Below are 13,960 nucleotides of genomic sequence, written 5' to 3'. Positions count from 1 at the left end.
TTTTGGTGGCATTTTGAATTTTTTTAGACAGTTTAAAGAGGAGATGAATACATGGGTAGAGAGAGTGATATGACATGCAACAAAGTCATTATACATTATAACATTTAAAATAAATTATGCATGTCAATCATCTCTTGCGAATCTCATTCTTGTGTGCTGTTGCTCAGGTTGCCGACGTCGGTCAGGTGCTGGAGAACATTAACTTATCGAAGCGGAAGGAGCTGCAGTGGCCTGACGAGACCATGAGACTGAGGGCAGGACGGACCTGCTGGAGGGACTGGAGCCCCTTAGAGGGCATGGAAGGACATGTAAGTCTTCATCAACAGCTGGAACACGTCAGTGTAAACGTAGTCTACATCAACCACATTTACATTTCCGGGATTGTTCAGGTACCGCCGGAAATTCCGCCAGATATCCCTCATTTTGGCCGGATGTCCGTCATCTTCCACTTTCTTTGTGTTGGTGTTCTAACCTCCGGTGGATTTCTGAGGACTAGGGTTACCTGGTCCTCAGATCTCTGCGGGGTAAATCCAGACAGCTAGCTAGACTATCTGTCCCATCAGAGTTTTCGGTTGCACGACTAAAACTACTTTTGATTGTACATGTTCCTTCCAAAAGCTGTTTTGCCGAGGCAACGTTACTCCATCCGAAGCTTAGCCCCACCCAAGACGATTGAGATTGGTTTAAAGAAATGCAAATGAACCATCGCGCAATTTTCTCCCATGCGTGAATGCTGTGTGGACTAGCCAGACCCTCCCCCGCAGCGCTGTGGAGGGAGGTCTGCGCATAGTCTTGTGAGACTATTGAACTAGTAACACTACTGCCCAACACCGCTTGAAATACAAGTTCTGTGAAACTGTTTGCACAGGCTGCTAATCCAGGCTACTTTTATATTTGCCAGAAGGTGTCATAGTGACAAATGTCGGTCCAACCGGTTAGCATCGAACCTGACCTGTTTAGCCTCTTTGACCAGACCGGACTGACCCAACTCTAGTTCTGATGCTGCTGTGTTTTGCCACATCCCTTTCAGCTCACACACTCTGACCTCTCATGCTATAAATGTGATGTTGCTATGATTATCCTGTTTGTCTTTTTGTCCTATTTCTTTGTCCTGTAACACCCTCTGTGACCTACCAGCTCTTTAACAAACGCTTCCTCTCACAAAGCCGCCTTCTCTGCTTTGGCCTCCGCAGGTGATTCACCGGTGGGTGCCTTGTAGCCGAGACCCAGCCAATCGCTCCCATATCGACAAGACCATCCTGCTGGTACAGGTGGAAGATAAGCTAGTGCCCATTTTTGAGACTGGGGTCATTGAGTTGGGTGCCGAGGTTTGACACGTGCAAACACACACAAACACACACTTGCTCGTGTGAAGACGAAGCCAGACCTCCCTGGCTTTCAGCAGGACGCAGGAGCCTGCAGACAAACAGGAAAGGGGAGCTCTCCCCGCTCCCTCGTTCCTTATCGCTGAGGGGAAGGAAGCCAGGGAAAAGTGCAAGCAGATTCATCCTTTACTGCATCGACACACACATCCACAGTATCTGCCTTGCTTTGCGTCTCAGAAATGCTGCATGACAGTTAAACAACCCTTAAGTTAATTTAGTTCTTGCTCCTGGTAATTCATTTCTATGCATTAAATCAACTATTTTGTCGGCAATTCTGACAGAGCTGAGTGTAAAGAGCATGTGGAGATTAAGTGTGTTTTTCTTTGTCTTTAAGTCATTTGCCAAAATAAGCCTGGTATTGAATATCTGCCAAGGTTTCACACTTCTTTTTTTTGTCTGCTGCCAAGAGTACAGAGAAAGTGGTGGTGCAGAACCGGTGGAAGTCCGAGACTTTATGTTGCTGCGCTCGACACACTCCTCTGTTTCATTGTTGTCATTCCGTTTGGATTAGTTTGAAATTTGCAAGATTACTTTGCGCAAAGGAAAAAAGAACTTGCACTATAATTTTTTCTTTTCCTTCTTTTAATTTACAGCGATGCACTACACTCTTTAGATAATATCACATTTTATTTATTACAGACTCTGAATGACCATGGTTACCGATGCCTTGGGAATGAAAAAAAATGCAATCATCATTCTGTTTTCAGCCGTTTTTATTTTACTATTTTATGTTTGATAAACTTGAAAATAACTTTTTACTGTATATGATTCTATATCTTTATAAATATATATATATATTTACGCAAATATATATATATATAATGTCAATGTATAAAAGATTTTCTTTTCGATATTTATTACTGTGAACATGGTATTTACACTTTGTTACATCTTTTTTTTTTTTCCATTTTGGGACAAAGGTTAATGTATTAAGGACCATTGGTTGAAAACAAGATGCCGAATCTTTGATGGACTGTTTCACTATTTAATTTTTTCTATATGGAGAAATAAAAATTTGATTTATTGCTGACATCTTTAATACGCCTCTTCAGAGTGTTTGTGTAATCGTATTGAATTCTCCAAATCAAATGTTTGGAATCTAACAGACTGAATTAAAGAGTACACACCAGTACATATTGAATTCAGTCATCAACAGGGGCTTTTGGATAAAATAAAATATATACAACGAACAACATGTCGCACTAAAGGGCAAAGTTTCAAATGAAACTCGTGATTAGCAGGTGCAGTGAGGTAGAATGGGATTTTATGGGTTACTTGCTGTGGTTTTATATGATTTTTTTTCCTATGACTCATATGACTTTTATTTTCTGTACATGGGTTAAAAGGAATTGCGTAACATGCTGCAAAATTGGTGTCATACCGGTCTGAAAAATGATCTGTTTTTAAACCATTTTAAGTGTGTAATTTTCTAGATTTTATTCATTTTTGGATCTTTTCATTTGAATTATCTGAACCAGGGTTACAGCTAAATGTAAGCTGAATTGACAGGCACATAAAGCCAACTTTAGAAAAGTATTTAGGTAAGGGGTACATGGTAACTCAAAAAGGGTTGTTAACTAGAAATGGATTTTAAATTGTCGTGATGGTTCAATATAGGAACACATAACTGATATAATACAGTCTTTACAGCAGGTCTATCATATTAACTTTAAGTTGTTCTGTTATCGTATTTCTGTTTTCTCTTTTTGACTGTTAGAATAAGTGCTAAAATATGTTTTCTTGACAGTTTCCCTGTCTTTCATACCTCAAAATAGATAATAACAAGATAACATTGGACTTACAGTACAGTCCATTATACAGAAACAAAAGGATTTAACTCTGTAGAAAGCCTGGCAGGAAGATGAATATATGTACTGTATACCCAAGAAAGTGATGCTGTTGCCTTCTCCCAATATTTTAGAAAGTTTACCCACACATGTATGGTGGAGGATCTCTTGACATTTGTCTGCCCTGATAACTGCTTAGTGTCTTCACTGTTCTGCCAAATACCTAAATCTGTATTTTTAAGGTTCTAACAACTGCCAATTAATGCTTTATCAACAGGTAAAGATCAGCCAGTTAAGCCCACATTACTGTATGTTCAAACAGCCCTTCTACTTGTAAGACATACAAATTACAGTCAAAAATTAATTAGACTTTTATGACACAATTACAAATGATAGAAACTAGTTGATTAGAAGGAGATTTTGTGCACTTGTATTATATTGTAGTATGTTATGTAGGAAAAATCTCACACTGCAAGATAACAATTAATCTGCTAAATTAATGGGTAAAATGACGTGTGTGTGTATATATATATATATATGTGTGTGTGTATATATATATATATATGTATGTATATATATGTGTGTATATATATCTATATAAATGTGTGTGTACATATATCTATATATGTATATATAGATATGTGTGTATATATATCTACAGTATATATAGATATATATAGATCTATATATAGATCTATATATCACTTTCCACAAATGGCTGAAGACTTATTCAGATATTTTACTTAAGTAAAAAAGTAAAGAACAAGTACTGTACTTTAACTTTAAGTACTGTACTTTTAAACTGTACTTTAGTACAGTCCTTGCACCAATTTACCAGACTGATGTTAGTAAAGGCAAAAGCCATTGATACAACTAAAGCGACTTTTTAAAGAAGTGATTGTTGTCTCAGAAATGATTATCTATCTAGTTGATCTAATTTTTACTCACCAGAAAACAGACGAGCTCAATCATGTTTTGTTGCTCTTCAACCACATGACTTTACTTCGACGTCCCGCCCCCGCCGAGCCCTCTGATTGGCTGCTGCCGGAGAATTCCTACCAACCTTTTTTCCCGACGTCATATATAATGTCCCACTGACTCCTGCCGAGGATTCATGTAGTAGCTAGCTAACTGCAGTCTCTTTCATACACCGCAACAAAGAAAAGGTAAAAAAACAAAAACATATATTTGTCTCTTTGTAAATCCGTTGGGACTAAATTGGCGTATTTAATTATTATTATATACTTGCTTTCTCCAGTTCACAGCTCTAGAAAAAGTCTGTTTTGTTAGCTTGTTTTGCTAATTTACAAGCTAGCTCTTCCGAGAATTGATATCTTGTGATACCCAGGCACTCGGGTAGCGTGTTAGTGGTATTTAGTGCTTACCTGGCGTTGTTTGTTGCCACCTCGCAGTCCAACAAACAACAGTAACATTGTTGTAGGAGTGAATTCGATAAGAAGGAGGGTCCTAACAATACCTGTCATTTATTCAGAACTCCCACAGAAGGCGAGGACATGTTTGAGCCAGTCTTCCTCGCCGTGCTCGGCCTGAGTCTCGGGCTGGTAAATGCGTTCCCCACCCAGGACCCAGACGGTGGGAAGAACTGGGTGGTCATCGTGGCTGGCTCTAATGGCTGGTACAACTACAGACACCAGGTGAGAAGTGTCAAATATGAAACTGTTCCCACAATGTCACCTTATCAAATGCAAACTGTGCATGACTCAGTTGTTATTTTTACAACACGTATTGGTTTAAGATCAACTTCACCCTCAGATAAGCCGCTTCCCCTTCACCATGCATGCTCTCCAAGAGTCTTTCCAGTCTTCTAAAAATGTGCAACTGACCTCTACATGTTGCTTTTTTTTTTTCCTCTCAGGCTGATGCTTGCCATGCCTACCAGATTGTCCACAGGAATGGCATCCCAGATGAGCAGATTGTGGTTATGATGTACGATGACCTGGCACAGAATGAGAAGTGAGTTGACATTTTTGTTTCTGTGCAGCAGCTCTTTGTGATACAGAGACTTCTTCTTTCCTTTTGAAACGTTCAAAAACCCCACTGTAGTTATGTTAGTTGATGACCTTTTATTCTTCACCGCTTTAAAGGTAGTTGAATGTGGGGAAAAAAAACTTGTCAGCTTCAGATATGTTGAACTCTGTTCCTTATTGTGATAAAGCGCTGCAAAGTTTCAGTTCAGTACATACTCTATTGCATGTTTCTGTTAAGTGGAATTACACAAATTTCCAAGCTGTATTACTATTTAAGCGTTGATTTCTCAACAAAAAAAAAAACAACCCGCTGTAGCCTACTAAATCTCATGAGCTACTTGATCCAAATACTGTAGGTCCTGCTTTCAGAATAATACGTTTTAGTCAAAGCTGAACTGGGAGAATGGGATTTCTGGAAATGACGTGATGTGATCCACTAGAGAGTAAACACACCACTTTGTTGGAGTTGTTGGAACTACAGAAACACTCACGATTGTACAGCAATGTAGCAGGGTGGACGTTTGCAGCGCTGTCTGTAAACCACAGAAAAATCGCACTGGCATGTTGGCATGTCGTATGTCACTGTGGCATGCCAGTCCTGTGTGCTTCATTGTCAGAGCAGCAGCATTGAGGGTTAAAGAGATCCTCCTGAGAGGAGTCACAAGACAGTAATTGAAGTGCTTTGACTTGGAGTTAAATTACCGACATGGTGACTGGATGGAAGAGCAGCAGTGAAAGCCGATCCGTCAGTTTGAGTCAGCTGGATCACTGTTACAGACTGGGATGATTGTCCACTGGCTCAGGGTCAGTTAGTGGCCCAGATGGGCTAATTATTTCACTCCCAGCCATTTACTTCTTATATTTCACTTTGCTACTGTATGTCATAAACCCAAACTGTTCATGTGTTATGATAACCTGCTGGAATGTATGGAAACATTATTTGTATGTCTAGACAAAGGCTTAAGTAGAATTCATATGGGGGGGGGGGGATCATTGGTCTTTTGATTAGTCAGTAGTGGGCAGCTTTTTGACATGAAGGATAAGTAAAGAAAATGTACTGTAAACACGGTTGTTAAAGGGTTGTTACATGGTTGTTGTTGTCTTTGTACATGGGGACTTGTATGTGTGTGTATGTACAGAGAAGCTGCAGAACCGATTATTTCCACTGCAGCTTCATTTAATAGTAATCGATAAGCTAAGAAAAAAAATGCTATTCTGCAAGTATTAACTCTCACACTTAAGCGTTAACCAATGTGTCCGTGCATCAAAATGCCTTGACATAATGTAAGTCAGGTTTTAAAGATACGTTATGCATAACATTTATTGTTTACATCCATATCATAGGCTTGACAAGGTTATTGAACATGTAACGGATTGGTCGTTAATAATGAACTTGTGTTTAAAACAATGCAGGCAATAGTGCAGCTTGCACAATTTTCTATACCGACTGCAAAAAGCAATGGCTACTGTGCAGTTTCTTACACATTAGAGTCCTTGTTGTTGAGAGTTAATGAATAGGATTTTGCTGTGAACGGGGAAAAACATGAAGTGCTGTGGAGTTTACAGTAGTTTCTGTCATAATGACTGGAACAGATGTATGATTCACTGATCAGGTGACAGTGTTTTGTCAGCAGTTTTTACTTCCTTCTGCATATCTGATTCATATATTTTTTTTTTTTCCCCCAGTAACCCCACCCCTGGGATAGTGATCAACAGGCCGAATGGCACAGATGTGTACAAGGGAGTTCCTAAAGACTACACCGGGGATGTGAGTGCCTCAGTGCAAATATTTATACAAGAGTTCGAATCAGAGCTCCTGAATAAACGTATTGCAGCATGTTTTGCCATTCAAACAGATCATTTTAAGGCTTTTGGATTTCTGACTGAGTGTCTTCCTGTCTCCCTGCAGGAAGTGACTCCACACAACTTCTTGGCCGTGCTGAAGGGTGACTCCTCACAAGTCAAAGGTGGCTCTGGAAAAGTGTTGAAAAGGCAAGTGATCAGATTTAACAAGAGAGAAGAGAAGTATTTAATTTCCTTAAAGAGATTACACCAGTAATCCGAGCAATACAAAATCTGATTTAATCTAGATTTTTTTTTTTCCCTAACTTTGGTCTGTTTGTCTTGGCAGCGGCCCCAAGGATCACGTGTTCGTATACTTTACCGACCACGGGGCCCCTGGTATTCTGGCCTTTCCCAATGATGACGTGAGCACTTTTCTACTTCCTGCTCTGTTAATGTTCACTCATAAGCAACTAGTCCTATGTTGCTCAGCTTGTTTTGCTAGATAATTATGTCTCTTAAGATTAGTCATGTGTCTTTTTTAAATAGTCATGTGTCTTTATTTTTATATATATTTATATACACACACACACACAGGCTCAAATATACACAAACAGGACCTGAATACAAATGCATTATGTATGGAGAGATTTCTAGAGGCCTCACTAGGATGGTGCTTTGAGCAGTTGGTTTGGTCTCGTGCTCAAGTGCACCTCGGCAGTTCCCAGGAAGCAAACTGGCACCTGTTCAGCTACCAGTCCATACTCTGTACCGGTCTATGCTGGGGCTTGAATCGCCGACCTTCCGGTTCCCAAGCCAAGTCCCCACGGACTGAGCTACTTGAATACCTTACAGTATGGAGACATGAATCTGACTTCTGATAATGTTAATGCTACATCATAAAGGACGATGGAAGTTGGGGGATAGACAATAACGCACACAGATCAAGAGCTGCATAGTCTTTGAAACATGACTATCATTTTTAAAAGGATTTGGTACTTGTGTCTCTTACACAAGATAAAGATACCTCTGAGAATCTCCAAAATTACATCTTTCTTTGATTTCCTACAAATATTCATTTTACATCAGCAATTAGCTACATAAAGACTAAGTAAACAAGACTACAAATCAGATCAAATCAGGATGTGCAAAGAACTACAAGTGTAACATGGTGGTACTCTGAAACTGTTACATGAAACGTTTTGTCCTCTCTCTTTCTCTGCAGCTCAATGTTGCAGACCTCCAAGACACCATTAAATACATGCACGAAAATAAGAAATACAACAAGGTACGCAGCATCATGCTCTTTTTATTATTTATATTTTTTAGGCCTATATGTGTATACATGCCCTAAAGTATGTACTGTAGGTCAGTGATAAGGGGATGATGTAGCTGTGCTTGAAGATCAGATCATATAATTTGTTTTTGTCTTTTTATCTTCTTTTTTTTTTCTTCTTTTTCCCCCCGCAACACATTGACAGATGGTGTTCTACATCGAGGCATGTGAGTCCGGGTCAATGATGACCGACCTGCCTGCTGACATTGACGGTGAGTTAATCATGACCTCATCATAATCACTTAGCAGTAAAACTCGCAAGATAATCACGCGGCAGCGATCAGTAAAAAGTGTCAATCGATGAACTGCTTAAAGCCCCGACAACATGAACCTTGACTTTTTCCTCATGACCTCTTGACTTTGGCTAAATTTGATGTTGAATTCAAAACAATAACTCAAGAACCAACAGTCAAAGCTCTGCTGATTTCAGTACAATCTTTGTTGTGTCTGGGCCAAGCTGAGGTCAGCACTGTGGTTTGTGGACTTTACTTTAGTTGTTGGTTGTTGTGTTTAGTCAAACACTGGGGTCAGCATCTTGTGGTAATTTGTGTCCCTCTGTCATGTGCTTAGCCTCATGTGATGAACATGATTTTATCATGCTCAACCAAATTTGTTGCATCCCTTTTTGAATCCATTTTCATCTGTCGTCAAAATGACTGAGATATCTTAAGTCCAAATGTAAAACCACAGTTTATTTCCTGGAACATATTCACTCTTGAACTTGCATTTAACTTTTTTTGAGTGAGTTAACAAACTGTCCTTTTTAGAGCTTCAACTGTTATGTTTATCTTTGCCTACTGGAAAAAAAAGAAAAGAATTATCTACCAAACAATTACACAGTATAACATGACAATATGTCTGTTTTTCAGTGTACGCCACCACAGCAGCCAACTCCCACGAGTCCTCTTACGCCTGCTACTACGATGAGAAGAGGGACACATACCTGGGAGACTGGTACAGCGTTAACTGGATGGAGGACTCCGATGTGGTGGGTGTGACGTTAACTGTCTCTTTGTACAATGATGGTAATTTTACTACTTTGTTGCTGACTGGTAAAACTGTACAATAGCAACTCAGACCATATGAAGTCAATGAAAGGTTCAGCTGCTGTTCCAAACACCTGGTGTCTAAGAGGCAGGAACAGGATAAGGAAGTGGTGAATGTTTCCAACAGCAGCGACCGTAGTTTGGTACTTTGCATCAGCAGTAATCGCACCTGTGGCCCTGCAACATATAATTTAGAATGTATACCGTTTATGGATCCCCAGTAGGGGAATTACAATTTACACTCTGTTAGCAATCACTACACAAAGGCCCCAGAGTGAGTGGGCTGCCAGTGCTGGACCAGCATCCTGAGCGGTTGGGGGGGGGGTACGGTGCCTTGCTCAAAGGCTCCTTGCAGTGCCCATCTTACCCAAATGGAAATTTGAACTCCATCAACACAAAATAATCTGGTTGATTTAGGATTTTCTTTTCTTTTTTTATATATATATATAAAGTTGTTGCTGTTTTTGTTGTTGTTGTTTTTTTGTTGCTGATCGAATTTTTGTTGTTGTCATGCATTATGTTTCCAGGAGGATCTGAAAAAGGAAACTTTGACAAAGCAGTTTAAGATCGTGAAGAGCCACACAAACACCAGCCACGTCCAGCAGTTTGGAAACAAGGTGAGAGAATGAATGAACTGTGAGGGCCCCTGCAGGGGAGGGAAATGTTTGATTCCTGCCCTTATTTTGATACTTACCTTGAGTTCCTTGCTCTCTATATAGACTATGGGCCACATGAAGGTCATAGCGTTTCAGGGTAACCCCAAGGCCAACGGCAAACCCGCTCCTCCAATGACCCTGCAGCCAGTTAAAAATCCTGATCTGACCCCAAGCCCTGACGTTCCTCTGGCCATCCTCAAGAGGAAGCTGATGTCCACCAATGATCTCACAGTTGCAAGAGGGCTGCTGATGGAGATCAACACCCACCTCAAGGTTTGCACGTTTCCTCTGTGAAGGACTTTTCACGCATACCATGCCAATCTGATTTATCGGAAAGATTTACCTGCATAAATTGAGCATTTACCATGACAGTTGTCATGTTACAGACTTTTACAGATTTCTAAGCGTGTGTGTGTGTGTTTTCAGGTCAGGGAGATGCTGGCTAATAATATGCGGCAAGTGGTTGAGAGGGTGACTGGTAACCACCTCAAGGCCGAGGATGTTCTCAACGACAGAGCCAAACTCACCCAGCATCAGTGCTACAAGGCTGCAGTCAATCACTACAAATACAACTGCTTCAACTGGCACAAAACTGAGGTAGAGCTGCAAAGAATGTCTTTCTATTATTTATTAATTTATTTATTTATTTTCACTTCAGCTGACTCTAATCCTGATCGCTTGTATTAATACCACATGCAAGAACTTTTTTCTGTGAGTACTGGTGTCCTTTCTAACTCATGAATCCCTTATTTTTGGAACTGATAAATGGAACCTGTTTAAGAGTTGGTGCGTCTTTGTGAGAGTCAAAGTCCTGCTGTCGGAAATGATCAGACAAAAACATGAATTTAGCAGTGTCAGTGGTCGTAAAGGGGAAGTACCGCAGGCAAGAACAAGCTTACTAAAGCAAATTGGTCCGTGACTCAGATGACTGGAAGCCATGTGATGTGACAGTAACGGAGACAGGCAAGAAAACAAAAGTAGTAGACCAGATGATGTTACACTGTCCACAAAAAAAGGGGAATTAATATGGTTTATTTTAGCTGTTCATTTTGATCTTGTCATTTATTTTTATCTTTGTTGATTTTGATAACTCATCCTTCATTCAAATCAAGGCATTGTATAGCTGTGGTAGGCAATTTTATTTGTGGTGTTGTTGGGGAAGTATTCCCAGTATTCTTATGATGTGTTATAGATTTTAGATTATGATATAAGCTTTAGATCTGTCTGTCTATAGAGCACCTTTCAAAACCAGGATTACAATGTGCAACATTGAATAAAAATACACCGTTAAAACATTCAAATCTGCTCGCCCAAAGGTAACACTGGTTGGTCTGGTGAACGAAAAACCCTTTGATCGTAACTTCCATCACAGTATTTCCCTGGGTGCTTCCATGTAGCTGTTCTCCGGAGCTGTTTGACATTTGGAGTGCCACAAATGCAAAAAAGAGGAAATTTCAGTATCAGACTGTGGGGACATTTGTGTGACATGTGACGTCCTCTTGTGTTTCAGTATGAGTACGCTCTGAGACACCTGTACGCTCTGGTGAACCTGTGTGAGAGAGGACACTCTGCTGACAGGTGGGCCCCACTTCATTCACCACGCTCTGCCCATTTCTGTTGCCTTTGCAGTTTTCTGATTCTTATTCAACAGTGGGGAGTAAGAACTATTCGGATTGTGGTTTAATCTATATCAAACTAATTATTTAACTATTTGTCCTTTTTGAATAGGTAAATATTTACTCTTAATCTTTTTTTTTTTTTAACAGACATCACATAGATACTCCTAAACACAGCTACACAAAAACAATAGAGACAATACAGTAGTCATAATAATAACACTATCAGAGTATGTGGGTTGTCTATTTTTCAATGTGAATTTGTTATTTTATAATCTTTATATAATTCAGTACTAAGGACCATGTGGATAGGAACTCTTGCAGTCTGGAATACCTTACTGTAATTTCTTCAATGGGCAATAAGTCTGTTATCTGCTCCAGCCATCGACCCAAGGAGGGTCCTGACTGGGAAATTCATGTAGTAAATATACATGTTATAGCAAAATTAGGCAAACATTGGAAACACATATTTTCTTGTATAGGGAAACTTATTTTTTATAAATCGACAAATATAACATAGGGCATAGCTCAAAAGTACAGTTACACATGTCTTGAATTGCTTTATGAATCTTCTCCCAAAAGGAATACACAGCTTTACAATACCATTATAAATGCATAAATGCTCCTAATTCAGTTCCACATTTTCTACACATAGGAGAATTTGTATCATCAAACGTATTAAGAGTTACATACTGTAGTAGGGTTAGCAACTTCTTTTTAAGCTCTAGTTCCCAATTTTTTTTCTCACAAAACAAAGGAATTCTGGGAACTTTCAGACAAGTTTAAGTGAGATATCTTCCCCCTAAGCAAAGTAGCAGCGATAATAAATTGTTCCAACTCAGTGTGATAGAGTCTAAACATTTTTTTAATGTAAAGATACAATGATGTGACGTACTGTATCTGAAAATATTTTTAAAAGTCTGTTCTAGGGATTTGGTGTTTTCATTAAATAAGTACCGGTAAATATTTGATGCTGAGCCCTATTGTGCTTTTGTTGTTTCTCTGCAGCATCAAGCTCGCCATGGACTCTGTGTGTCGTATCAACACGTCCAAAGGTTTTTAAAGTGAAAGTCTCCCATCAAACGCCTCCTTTCATTTAGGAAGGCCTGGGGAGACGGAGCTTCTTTATGCACTGCTTGGAAATCAATCTGACGTGGAGTTGACGTTATTGTTTTATCAACACACTAACTTTCTTCTTTTTTTTTTTTAAACTTGTGATGTGTTTTTGATTTTATTTAGAACTTTTAAACTTGTTTTATGGTGAGTTGCACTATCACTGTCAAAGGTTTAAGGATGATATTTTACTGCTGTTTTTCTTTTTTTTTTAGGCCATAGGATAGACAATTCTAACATGGAACTCATGTAAATTTATATTTGATCTTAGCTATGTGCGGTAAGGACGGCCTGGCATGAATGGTTGATTGACAGGTAAAGGACATACCACTGAACATTGAATGTTTGTTGAACCTCAAGAGTCTTTGTTGTACCACACAGGGTTCTTGAAATAAATGTTGAAGACCAAAACTGCTGAAAAAATGACTTGTATTTCCATTTTCTTTTTTTCTTTTTTACCTCTGGATAGTCAGCGCATGCTTTTTTTTAAAAATGTATTTATTTTTTAAGATGAAACACATTTGGGCGCCTGGGTAGCTCACCTGGTATAGCACGCGCCCACGTACAGAGGTTTGCTCTACGACTCAGCGGCTGAGGGTTTGACTCCAACCTACGGCCCTTTGCTGCATGTCATCCCCCCCCTCCCCTTTCATGTCTTCAGCTGTCGTATAAATAAAGTCCCAAAAAAATCATCTTTAAGACGCATTTTTGGAGACAATATTCCACATGGTAGGATTCTTCACACATCGTAGTAGCTAGTCTTCAGAAGATGGATATGTTGGACTTTTTTTTTCTTTTTTTTAAAGATTATATTTCTGGGGCTTTTCTGCCTTTTTATTTGACAGGACAACTAGGTGAGAAGTGAAAGACATGCAGGAAATCGTTACAGGTCAGCTCCAGACCCTGGACCTCTGTGTCGAGGCGTAATCCTCAAAGTATATGTGTGCCAGCTCTACCACTGATCCAACCCGGCCACACAGATTTGTTGGGAGTTAACATAATTCTAACTAAGCCTACTTTCATGTGACGGAAACCCTTTTTTTAAGTGTGTGCTCCTCGGACTAGCAGACCGTTGGATTCCCACAAATCTGTCTTTATCATAATCCACTGTAAGCTTTTTGGGGACTTCTGGCCTCCCTATGAGCTTTTTTGACACCTGATAGATATTTTCCAGGATATTTATCTCTGTTAGAAGAATTTTTTTTTTAAGCATATTTAGCGCCTGATCCTACTGGGACTCCTACTTTACCC

General features: G+C 39.5%; 2 protein-coding genes across 3 annotated transcripts in view; both read left to right on the top strand.

Moving 5' to 3' along the window:
• pcnx1 (pecanex 1) overlaps positions 1-2,424 on the top strand; it is a 43,985-nt gene extending 41,561 nt beyond the window's left edge. Inside the window, 2 exon segments of the mRNA XM_032501114.1 lie at positions 168-308; positions 1,194-2,424. Coding sequence (XP_032357005.1) covers positions 168-308; positions 1,194-1,334 — 282 coding nt within the window. The 3' untranslated portion in view covers positions 1,335-2,424.
• A 1,804-nt stretch (positions 2,425-4,228) lies between these two features.
• lgmn (legumain) lies at positions 4,229-13,125 on the top strand. Of its 2 annotated transcripts, XM_032499737.1 has the most exons (14): positions 4,229-4,338; positions 4,665-4,827; positions 5,049-5,146; positions 6,847-6,928; positions 7,070-7,152; positions 7,292-7,367; positions 8,168-8,230; positions 8,424-8,490; positions 9,148-9,266; positions 9,852-9,941; positions 10,044-10,253; positions 10,407-10,577; positions 11,491-11,558; positions 12,605-12,734. In XM_032499737.1, the coding sequence occupies exons 2-14, from the start codon at positions 4,687-4,689 to the stop codon at positions 12,657-12,659; spliced, it is 1,323 nt and encodes a 440-aa protein (XP_032355628.1). In that variant the 5' UTR covers positions 4,229-4,338; positions 4,665-4,686; the 3' UTR covers positions 12,660-12,734. The 2 variants fall into 2 exon arrangements, with proteins under 2 accessions (XP_032355628.1, XP_032355627.1); XM_032499736.1 differs by lacking the exon at positions 4,229-4,338 and having other exon boundaries at positions 4,687-4,827; positions 12,605-13,125.
• Positions 13,126-13,960: the final 835 nt, after the last annotated feature.

Source organism: Etheostoma spectabile, chromosome 20, assembly GCF_008692095.1.
Source record: "Etheostoma spectabile isolate EspeVRDwgs_2016 chromosome 20, UIUC_Espe_1.0, whole genome shotgun sequence".
Taxonomy (NCBI): domain Eukaryota; kingdom Metazoa; phylum Chordata; class Actinopteri; order Perciformes; family Percidae; genus Etheostoma; species Etheostoma spectabile.
The sequence above is the reverse complement of the archived record's forward strand: the minus strand, read 5'-3'. Positions and strand labels throughout refer to the sequence as shown.